The 11,816-nt window shown below is 46.6% G+C and overlaps 1 protein-coding gene across 5 annotated transcripts in view; it reads right to left on the bottom strand.

Moving 5' to 3' along the window:
* AK4 (adenylate kinase 4) overlaps positions 1 to 8,738 on the bottom strand; it is a 75,886-nt gene extending 67,148 nt beyond the window's left edge. For 2 of the 5 annotated variants that reach the window (XM_025935331.2, XM_086717210.1), the window contains exons 1-2: positions 8,622 to 8,738; positions 7,781 to 8,058 (exon numbers count right to left, since the gene is read on the bottom strand). In XM_025935331.2, the coding sequence (XP_025791116.1) occupies positions 7,781 to 7,925 (145 nt within the window). In that variant the 5' untranslated portion in view covers positions 7,926 to 8,058; positions 8,622 to 8,738. The other 3 variants (XM_086717208.1, XM_086717209.1, XM_086717212.1) reach the window with 3 other exon arrangements.
* Positions 8,739 to 11,816: the final 3,078 nt, after the last annotated feature.

Raw genomic sequence — 11,816 nt, 5'->3', positions numbered from 1 at the left:
TCTCTTGTGGACCATACACGAGCTCTGAAAGGAGTTCCAGTTATATGGTGGCAACAACCATCCCATCTCCTCACCTGGCAGCTGGACTCATCCGTCAAAACTTAGCTCGGGAATCATCTCTAGAAACCCTTCCAGAATCTCACCACCTTCTCAATGCTAGGTTGGCCATACTACCCCATATCCCACAGGACCTACACATGTACATCTTTCAGCCTCTATTACCTTATCCTTGTTTACCTGCCTCAACCTCCTTCAGGAAATAGACTTTGTCTCACGTCTTTGTATCCCACAAGCCAACACTGCTTGGCACTTACATATTTGCTGAAAGACATAGTTACTAGGACATTCAAGTCCTAGTCAAGCATGCTTTGTATACCAAAGGACAGTAAGTAACCTAAATTCCATCAACAGAAGATTAGTTAAATCAGCAGTTCTCCAAGTGAGGTCCAAGGACCCCAAGAGTCCATTAACACCCTTTCTGGGGTCTGTGAATTCCCCTTTTCTCTAACTACACATCTATGTGAAGCCAAGTATTCTTTCTGTACTTTAACCAAAACAACACAGCACACAAACTGAACGAAGAACCAGATAGAAGAATCCAGCTTTCTTTTACAAAGCAAGACATTGAAGAGATTTGCAAATAGATGAAAACAACACTATTCTTCTCAGATTTTGTTTTGGAAAATAGTTATTTTTCATAGAAATGTTAATATGTAATGGATTTATCGTTATGTTTAATGAATTCACAAACATTTTTTTAAATTTCCCAGTTTTAACTTCTAATATAGTTAGTAGCTAGAAGTATAATCCATCTAAAAGGCTCTATTGAGACGCCTGGGTGGCTGGCTCAGTCAGATAAGGATCCAATTCTTGATTTCGGCTCAGGTCCTGATCTCACAGTTCATGAAACCGGAGATTGAGCCCAGTGTTAGGCTGGGTGCCAACAGCGTGGAGCCTGCTTGGGATTCTCTCTCTCCTCTCCCTCTGCTCAAGGGTGCTCTCTGAAAACAAATAAATAAATTAAAAAAAAAAAAAAGCTCTATGGAGTCCTCAGTGAGTTTTGTTTTGTTTAGAATGAGTGGGGGAGGGGCAGAGAGAGAAAGAGAGAGAATCTTAATCCTCCACTGAGCACAGAGCCTAAGGCAAGGCTTGATCCCATGACCCTGGGATCATGACCTGAGCCAAATCAAGAGTCAGACATTCAATGGACTGAGCCATCCAGGCACCCCTCAATGTTTTTTTTTTTTTTTTTTTTAAGTGAGTATGCATGGGGGAAGGGACAGAAAGAGGGAGAGAAAGCACAGCAAGCAGGCTAGGGTCCACACTGTCAGCCCCAGGCCAAACTTGGGGCTCAATCTCAGGAACTGTGAGGTCATGACCTGAGCCAAAATCAAGAGTCAGGTGCTTAACCAACTGAACTACCCAGGTCCCCCTCAATGAGTTTTAAATTTGAGACCAAAATGTCTGAGAATGGCTGGTTAGAAAAACTATGGTACAACTGTAACATAAAATTATGGGTCTGGGCACCTGGGTGACTCAGTTGGTTAAGCGTCTGACTCTTGATTTTCTGCTCAGGTCATGATCTCCTGGTTTGTGAGATCAAGCCCCACATTAGCCTCTGTACTGACAGTGCAGAGTCTGCTGGGGATCCTCGCTCTCTCCCTCTCTCTCTGCCCCTCTCCCAGCCATTCTCTCTCTCTCTCTCTCTCTGTAATAAACTTAAAAAAAAAAAAAGAGTATGTGGCCATTTTTCAAAAAGAGTAAAATAGATTGATACCTGCTAATAGAAACCATGTCTAAGCTATACTGCTAAGTCTAAAGAAAGATATGAAAAACAAAATATAAATTTGTACTTTTTAAAAAAGAGGCTACTGCCATCTATATATATGCTATATATGTATGCATAAATTCTCTGGATGAACATTCAAGAAAAGTAACTAGTAGGTATCCTGGTAGAGGAACTGTGGGTCAGGGAACATGTATTCCTGTAGAGAGTAACTGGGGAACCACCGGTCAAGGAGGGGAGAGAGACTTTCCACACCATTTCTGGTGTAGTTTGAAAATTTTACCATCTGCACATATTACCTTTCCAAAAAAACAAAAGTGGGATAAAACTTATATTAAAAGAGTACAGGGGCACTAAGCTCATATTAAAGAACACATTGTGGGGCGCCTGGGTGGCGCAGTCGGTTAAGCGTCCGACTTCAGCCAGGTCACGATCTCGCGGTCCGTGAGTTCGAGCCCCGCATCAGGCTCTGGGCTGATGGCTCAGAGCCTGGAGCCTGTTTCCGATTCTGTGTCTCCCTCTCTCTCTGCCCCTCCCCTGTTCATGCTCTGTCTCTCTCTGTCCCAAAAATAAGTAAAACGTTGAAAAAAAAAAAAAAATTAAAAAAAAAAGAAAACGCACACGTTGGATGTGCACATTGCTAAGGTAATCTTTAAAAAAAAAATAAATAAATAAAATAAAGAACACATTGTAATGGCACTAAAAAAATAAATGATATGTTGTGCAATAAAGCAAGCAATTTTCAAAATAGTAATACAAAGTTTATTCTTGAAATTCAGTCTGGAAGGATATACTGTTTTTAAAAGTATTAACAGTATTTTTCCTTCCAGTTAGTGGGATTACAAGTGTTTGTCTTATTTATTTTTCTTGTTTTTTTTAAACCTTTGATAACTTACACATACTATTTTTATAACCAGAAAAACAAGGAGAGTTTAAATACATATGTATCAATGTATGTGTACCCATGTCTATACTTAAATATTTAGTAAGCCAAAAACTACATGAATAATTTAGAACCTATTATCTACTTTTCAACCAAGCCCTTGACTAGAGGCTTGTAAGTTAATTTTTTTTTTTTTTTTTAAGTAGGCTCCCCACACAACATGGGGCTTGAACTCATTAACCCTGAGATCAAGAGTTGCATGCTCTACTGACTGAGCCAGCCAGGCACTCTTGTAAGCTAAGTTTAAAATTCCTTTCTTCTACAGTTTAAAAACTACTCTGATCCAGTCATTTTATTTCTTTTTCTTTAAAAATTTTTTTTTTTTAATTTTATTTATTTTTGAGAGAGAGAAAGAGTCAGAGCACAAATGGGGGAGGGACAGAGAGAAAGAGACACACACAGAATCTAAAGCAGGCTCCAGGCTCTGAGCTGTCAGCACAGAGCCAGACCCGGGGCTCCACCTCACCAGCCATGAGATCATGAAGTGAACAGAAGTCTGACCTGAGCAGAAGTCGGACGCTTAACCAACTGAGCCACCCAGGTACCCCTAGTCATTTTGTTTCTAGTAACCTATGCCAAGGAAAATATATTTGCTGAATGATTTACATGCAGTGACGTTCATAAGAGCATTATTAAACAGCAAGTAACCCAAATGTTCCACACCAGAGTGGTTAGGCACACTCCAGTCCAACCCTAAGGCACATTCACCCAAGTGCTAAGGCCAAAATCCTAGGACTGATCTCTGGGCTGCTTTCTCTCCATCACCGCTCACCACCAGCTCATTCACCCCCTGTAAGCTCTGCCTTCATTTGCATCCTAAAGCCCTTCATTTCTCTCTGCCTTCACAACTACCCCCCAACCCAAGCCATGGTCCACTCTCCTCATCTACATTGGTCTTCCTGGTATCACTCTAGCTTAACTGGAGTCACTTCACACAGCATCCCAAAGTTCAACTTTCAGAGTAAATCCTTTCATGTCATTATCTTATTTAAAACTCTTCAATAGCTTTTTAGTGCCCTTTAGATAAAATCTAATTCACATTTTCCAAATTTTCCACAAGGTACAACTAAAGCTCCTTTTAACAAATGACCACACTGGGGACACCTGGGTGGTTCTGTTGTTTGAGCGTCCAACTTTGGCTCAGGTCATGATCTTGCAGTTCATGAGTTCAAGCCCCACATGGCGCTCTGTGCTGTCAGGGCAGAGCTGGCTTCAGATTCTTTGTCCCCCTCTCTCTGCCCCGAGCTATACCCCGAGCTATACCCCAAGTCTTACTAAGCTAGAAAAAAAAAAAAATGGAACATAGCATATCCCAGAAATCCTATTAATATCCTACAGAACAACTATTTAAATTTGTTTCAGCTATCTTGTTCAACTCTGTGAAGTCTCTAGATACAACCTCTCTATCCTCCAAGACTCAGAAGTTTTCACTCTTACATAAGATACACATTTATACTTAACAAATGCAAAAAAAAAAAAAAAAAAAAATCCAGAGCCCTCTGAACTAGGTCATCTTTTCACAGAAAAGAGGCTCAGGCCATAGTCTAATTTGAAATGCTGGTCCCATATGCAAACCCCAGCAAAAGCTGCAGTTAATATTAATTAAGAGCAGAAACATGTTTGTTCTCGAACATTCTTTCACCCAATCAAGTCCAGGATGCTTCCAAACGGAAATCTGCCAATTTTCCTGTACTTGAGATAGGAGATCCAGTACAGAATAAGGTGATTTTTTTAAATGCCACTGTTTGTCCAACCCTTAAAACGGGATTCTCACATCCTTTCAGAGGGAGGTTTCAGCCACTATCACTCAACAAATGGAGACTAATGTCTCTAGCAAACTTCTAATAAAGTTTTAATAAGACTCACTACTAAGCACCAGCAGTGTGTGTGCACCCACATTCATACACATATACACACATACACAGAAAAGCTAATATTCTTTATGACACAATGTAGGACCCACCTCCTGGCAATCTATAATTCTCCCTTCTATTTACTCATGCAATGCATGCACTAAAGAAAATGAGAAACTTGGGGCGCCTGGGTGGCTCAGTCGGTTGAGCAACCGACTTCGGCTCAGGTCAAGATATCACGGTTTATGAGTTCAAGCCCCCGCGTCCGGCTCTGTGCTGACAGCTCAGAGCCTGGAGCCTGTTTCAGATTCTGCATCTCCCTCTCTCTCTCTGCCCCTCCCCCACTCATGCTCTGTTTCTGTGTCTCAGAAATAAACAAACATTAAAAAAATAAAAAAAATAAAAGAAAGAAAGAAAGAAAGAAAGAAAGAAAGAAAGAAAGAAAGAAAGAAAATGAGAACCAAAGACTTGGGTGTGAGTCTTCAAATAAAGTCTTTGATTAAGTCTCAGCCTACACTGCTTCAGGCCAATTAGACAAAGTCAAAGGGTGACAGCTATCATAAGACTGACTAATCTCAGATCCATAGTAGGCACAAACTTTTACCATAAATCAAAACTGAACAGAATGGACTCAATTGCTGGAGACTGACTCTTGGATAGTAGACAGAATTTGTGACCCAAAGACCCGTTGAACTCTTTCTATGCATTAAGTACTTTGCCATATCCCTGACCTTGAAGTCTCTTCAGAGGGTACTGGAACATGGTGAAGTTAGAAGTGACAAGTGACACATGATTATCTTAAATACTGCTACAGCCCCCCAGTACCTAGAACACTGTCTGACACATAGCAGGTACTTGGTAAATACAGGATGAATCAGACAGACATTTGCTGTAATGCATTGTAACTGTATGTGACAGCAGCAACAGAATCAACAAAGCCACGCACAGAGGAAAGAAATGAATTCTGCCAGGGCAGGTAAGGGAAGACTTCCAGAAGCAATGAGTAGCCCTTCCCTGGAAGAGCATTTTTTCAGCAGGCAGTGGTTGCAGGAAAGCCATGTGGACAGGAGTATTCCGGAATCAAGGTTGGAGCAGATGGCCTGAGCTACTTTCCAACTCGAATTCCTACCAAGGTTTTCTTTCCGGGGGTTCTGTTATGCTTCCTCATCTTCTTCAAATGTTCCAACTATAAAGGTATACATACAGAGGAGCTGTTGTGTTTCTCTATCAGGAAATTAGCTAAAAGCAAACAGGCAAAAGAAAAATACCGTGGAATGTTTTGTTTACCAGGCAATGAGCCTGTGAGACTCTAAGAAACTTCTGCGAGAAAAATAATCCAAGAAAACCCTCTAAGTCCACTATGAAACAAGCCACTTTGAAAACAAATTGCTGTCCTTCATTTTTCTTCTCTTTCCCTGATAAACAGTTTTTAAATTGGTTTATAAAAAAAACTACTTGGTACCCAACAGAAAAAGAAAATCTAAACATTTTGTAGTCATGTCATACTGTAGGGAGAAACACTTGGAGAAAATGAAGCTGTGTGAAAGAGAACAGAAACTAAAATCCAAAAACCAAACAAAGTTTAAAAAAAAAAAAAGTGAGAATAAGGGAAAACAGCAAGTGGAAAGTTTTCAAAACCTCTAAGAAAGTTCTGAAGTAAGCCACTTCCTATCACATTCTCTTTAAAAATGGAAAGGGCACTAATCCAGTCTGGGATGGACAGGGTGAGGTCTTCCAGGCCAGAAGGAAACGAGTCCCCAAGTCAGGTAGAGAGAATGCTAAGAAACGGGCCCAATGCCACTTAAGCGTTTCCTCCCCTGACCAAGTCTCTGGCTCCCTACCACGGAGAAGCTGGAGCCAATCACAAAACCCTCCGGCTGAGAGCCAGCCTTCCCTCTCACACTGCTCTTCCCCCAAACTGCATTCCAAAACAAAAAGAATAAAATGCATTGAAAAGTGGTATTAAAATTAAAACAGACCCAACTGAGGCAAGAGAAAATTCAAGGTGCAACCTGGTACACACAACTTTTCCTTCTGAGAGATGAGGGGCAGCGGGCGAGTCTTCTTGAAAATCAAAATAAAAGCTTGCTTTTGCAATCTGTTTAAGAGATAAATAAAACTCTGCCTTTGAGATACTTCCTAGATACTTCCTAGATTCCTAGGTTTTACGCTGTTTTCCAGCACAGTCCTCTTGAAACTAATCTGCGCTTCTGTAATGAAGATCCCTGGGTAATTAGCCCACGGATGGGCATTAACCACCCCGGACACCGCTGAGGGCGGTAGAGAAGCTCCCGTTTGCAAATAACAAGTTTTCATAAAGGAGTTGCTTATTATGAGAATATGCATCCCAGAAAGGTTATGTACCAGCGGCGCAACAGCTACCTCTTGCCTGTCAATGTCAATTCATCAGGAACTGGGGTTGCCGTGGGGATGGAAGGAGAAGGGTGAAGGGCCCTATTGAAAGACTAAGCGATCAGGCGACTTACATCCCCAAATTCACGACGCCAGCCAAGGGAGGCATTCTCAAGAAGCCATTTCCAGGGAAGCTGGATTCAAAATGTAATTTCTCAGATTGAGTCTCCTACTACGTAGTCTCCTAACGGCCAGGCCCCGGCTTGCGAAGGAGGGGTGTTAGTGGTGAGAGTTTACCTTAGAAGGCGGCAGCGGACAGACAGGCCTTTCAAAGCCACCAGGGCTCTGCCCGGAGGCCCAGGGTGACGCGGAGGGGCAGGAACAGTGCGCGGCTGGGGGCCCCGCGGCGCCACAGGTTCCCCAGAGCGCAGCGGGACCGGACTCCCACAGGTGGGCGGCGAGAGCGGGGGGGACGCCCCAGTTCCCCGGGGACGCGTGGGCTGGGAGGGCTTATCCTTAAGGAAGCAGGGCGAGAGGGAAGCTCGGGGTTTTCAGCTGTCTGGTTCTCCCTCAGCTGGGTGGTTACAGGCTTTTCCCCAAGGCAAGAGGAGTCCAGGCGAGGAGAGGAGAAGCATGCACCTCCCACCCTCCTCCCGGCGAGCCTCGGCACCCTCCTGGGGCGCGGTTAAGCCGCACCACCGCGGGCCACCGTTTGCATGCTCCCAGGCACGTAGGAGCCTGCACGACCACATGCGGGCGGGGGAAGGGCGCCCGGGGACCGAGGAGACCCGACCCAACCCGATCCCGCTACGGCTCACCCCCGCCCCTCGCCCCCGCACCCCTCACCCGTGTTGGCTTTGATGTTCTCCCGCAAGAAGTGGCCGCTGGAGAGATGCTGGAGACCAAAGCTCTGAGCGATCCTCTGGCACACGGTGCCCTTGCCCGAGCCGGGCGGCCCAAGGATGACCGCGCGCAGGAGTTTGGAAGCCATTGCCTTCGCCAGGCAGGGAGGGGGCGGCCAAACGGACAACCCGGACAGCGGCCTCAGAGAAGCCCGGGGAACTTTATGGCTTCTGCTTCTGCCTCTGCCACTCTCCGCTCGCGCGGGGACTCGCCGGGCGCCCCTGCAGGGGGAAGGAGTGACTTTTGAGACAACCCCTCCCTTCAGCCCCGCGCCGGGGCCGGCTCGAAGGCGGAGAAAGGCGCCACGCTACCCATCCCCGCCCTCCTCGCCCCCACGCCGCGATTCAGGACAAGTCCGGAGTCCCCGCCCCTGGCGGGGTCGGACTCGGGGGCTCTGAGGGCGGCCCGGCCAGGCCCACCTCTATCCCTTCCTCTTTCGTTTCCCACGCGGCGTTCGAGGAAGGGGCCGGGCGGCCTGGCACCCCCGCGCCAGTCTCCACCGAGGGGGACGCCGGGAGGGGCGGTGACTCCAAGCGCGCCCCCAGTCGCCCCACGCACCGGTCGGCCTGGGGGCTGAGCCCCTGCCCCTACCCTCGCACGTGGGCAGCGCTGAGTCTGCGCCGCGGCCCCTCCCCAGCGGCTGTCAATCCCCGGGAGTCGCCACGGCCCCCGCCGCCCGCGCGGACCGCCCAGCGCCCACCTCCGCCGAGGGCGGACGGATGCGCTCCCCGCCGCGGGGAACCCGAGTCCGACGCCTCTCCACCCCAAGCAGTCAAACACACACCTCGTCTGGGACGCGGCGCTCCGAGAGGCTTCCAGCCCGGATCCCGCTGGGCGGCGCCGCCTCCGCCCGCCCCCACTCAGAGCCCCAGCCGGCCGCGCGGGACTCGCGCCTTACGTAAGCCGGGGAGACAGGCTCAGCGCGAGCTGTCGGCCGGCGCCCCCTCCCCTTCCCGCCGCTCGGCTCCCACCCCGCCCTCCCAGCCCACGTGCTCCCCACCACCCTGCGGGGGGCGCCAGGACTCAGACCCACCTCTTGCACTCGCCCGGGGACCCCGTTTTTACTGTCAAGGGGAAGGAAAAATACAACTTGTTGAGTGCCTACTATGCGTCAAGTTCAGGGCTAGTGGTTTCCTTACGCAACAACCGTTCCAGATATTCACAGATGAGGAAAGGAGGCTTGGAGTATCGCCATTCATTCAACAAACGTTTGTTGATCTCCTACCGTGTTCCAGACACTGTTTTAGGCGCTTGGCATATAGCTGTGAATCAAAGAGGTGGAATCTTGCCCAGAGTGCAGCGGGAGTTTTGAACCCTCATCTGCCTGGCTCCAAAGCCCAGGCTCTTTGGGGAAGAAGGAAGGAGGAAATGGTCACTCACCTGGGCTCGGGGTTTTTAGAGCCTACTAATTTCAGGACTTCAGGGCCCAGGATGTTGGCACTACAATTAACAATTCACTCAGTCCCAGGGGCACTATCTCCTCCCTCCCTTCCCCTGCGTATCCCCATCCATATTCTCTTAAATCTGCTCCCACTCCCCACATGGCCCTCATTTCCCACTGAGATTAGTGTGATAACTGCCAGCCCATGTAAGCTGCTAGCTTCCGCTAGTCTATCCTCAATGCAACCGCCAGAGACATTGGTAAAGTGCAAATCAATTTCTATTATTTCCTCACCTCGGATAAAAATCATCCCTTCAGGATAAAAAATCTTACAAAGGGACACACAGGTGCCTGCCAAAAACCTTTGCAAATTCCCCTGCCCCCTCCTCTTTCTACAGGCCTCCTGCCTTTCAGGAAATCAGTGCAGGATTTTCAGTGCAACTACCCATGGCTCACAGACGGGAAGGGAGAACCTCCTCTAGAGTCCTGGCTGCACTGTTTGTGTTGGGAGCTGGGTGAGGAAGAGTGTGGCAGAGTATTCCTTTCTGCCCCTCCCTGGCATCTTCAGCCCTTCTCCTTTAGTAAGTTCTCCATAGACAGACAGCCAGACAGTGCCTAGCCTCTGGCTACCTGGGAGCACACCCAGGCCACCCACTTCAGGCCAGTGTTTGTTCCATAGGCTCATCCCCTTGTCAAAAATATCTCAGGGGCGCCTGGGTGGCGCAGTCGGTTAAGCGTCCGACTTCGGCCAGGTCACGATCTCGCGGTCCGTGAGTTCGAGCCCCGCGTCGGGCTCTGGGCTGATGGCTCAGAGCCTGGAGCCTGTTTCCGTTTCTGTGTCTCCCTCTCTCTCTGCCCCTCCCCCGTTCATGCTCTGTCTCTCTCTCTGTCCCAAAAATAAATAAATGTTGAAAAAAAAATTAAAAAAAAAAATATCTCAGAGTTTGCTGTAGACATCAGGAGGTTGTTACCCTGAACCCCTTCAGCCCTTCACCTGGGAACAAAGAGAGAGAAGAGCTTATGGGAATGTGGGAGTGACTTCAATCTTGCCTCTTCTTCCCTCCATATGCTGTATAATATATAGCAGATACTTTGCAGTCCTCCTCAGACATGAGCATGCTTCAGAATCACTCAGAGGGCTTGTTAAAATAGATTGCTGAGCTCCTTCCTCACATTTTCCGAATCTGTGGGTCTGAGGTGGGCACTTCTAACAAGTTCCCAGATACTGCTGAGGCTGTGGGTCTGGAGATTAGCGCTGGAAACCCGTGATTTCCACACTTTGAAAACCAATGGTCTACCACATTGAGCATTGAGACGTGGAAGATGTGTGGCTCTTAATTCCTCTGCCTGCTATGGGACTTTTGGCTCTTAACCTGTTTGTTTGTTTGTTTGTTTGTTTGTTTCTTTTTCTTTCTAAAATGAGGACATTGGATTTAGTACTCCCAAAGATTCCTTTGTATTTATCAAGCATCGGGATTGTGTGAGTTCCCACAGGAAATAGTTTCTAGTCCTTACAAACTGGATGAACCTTCCCTATCACCGAGTTCTTTTGCCTACTTTTGAAATGTCTTTACCAACATCACCTTATAATATCATGGAGCAGTGTTAGCCACTCATGCAGTCCTAGCATTTAGTGGTTTAGGAGTTTAGGAGATTATATTATGAAACAGAAGGAGTTGTGACATAGGTAAACTCAATAGAGAAACCCAGCTGAGATTTGAACCTAGCATTTCACAAAAGAGCCATCCACGGACCTTCCCCGTGCACCGCCAACTCAGGGTCCCACAGCTCAGCTGCTTATTGGAAGCAGTAGAACTGGAAGAAATGGGTTTTGGAGTCAAACATCCCTGGGTTTAAGTTGCAACAGCGCCATTCACTAACTCTGAAGTCTCTTGATTGCTGTGAGCCTTGGTTTGCTAATCTGTAAAAGGGAGCTAATTCTTACCTCTTAGGCTTGTGGGGAGGCTTAAATGAATTAATGTACATACAGGATTTAGCACAGTGCTGGGCATATAATAAGGACTCAGTCATGAACATCATCACTATTATTAACTTTGGGACAACTATTTAGCTTCTCTGATCTCAGTTCCCAAATTGCAAGGAATAAATGAGCTAATGTGACAAAGTTATTTAGTAAACTTCCTGGCCCTTGGAAAATACTCTATAAATGGTAGGTATTCTTATCACACATACACTCCTATCATCAACTTCTTCCTATTTCCTTTGCCTAGGGTTTTAAATCTGTTTATATTATTTATCATAGTGTACAAAAGAATATACATCTACGTGTCTGTCTCCTCTAGAGACAAACTGTAAACTCATTCTGAGAGTAAGTCCAAATTTTATTCATCTTTCTATCCTCAAAAATATACAGCACTTTGCCTTCAATAAGTACTCTGTCAATGTTGGCAAACCTCCCCCTCCCCTTCTCCTAACATACTCAACCTCAAACCCTGGCACAGAGCTCTCTGTGACTTCACTGGACAGTAATACAAAGTCTACATTTGATCACATTTTACACACTTCTTCCTCAGATTCTCTTATCTAGACTGCAGTGTCCTTGTTTAGTAAACTTGAGTCATTTCCATATTACTTTCG

The sequence above is a fragment of the Puma concolor genome, chromosome C1, assembly GCF_028749965.1.
Source record: "Puma concolor isolate L17-30 chromosome C1, mPumCon1.1.hap2, whole genome shotgun sequence".
NCBI classification, from domain to species: Eukaryota; Metazoa; Chordata; class Mammalia; order Carnivora; family Felidae; genus Puma; species Puma concolor.
Note: the sequence above shows the minus strand (reverse complement) of the source record. Positions and strands in the feature narration are given on the sequence as shown.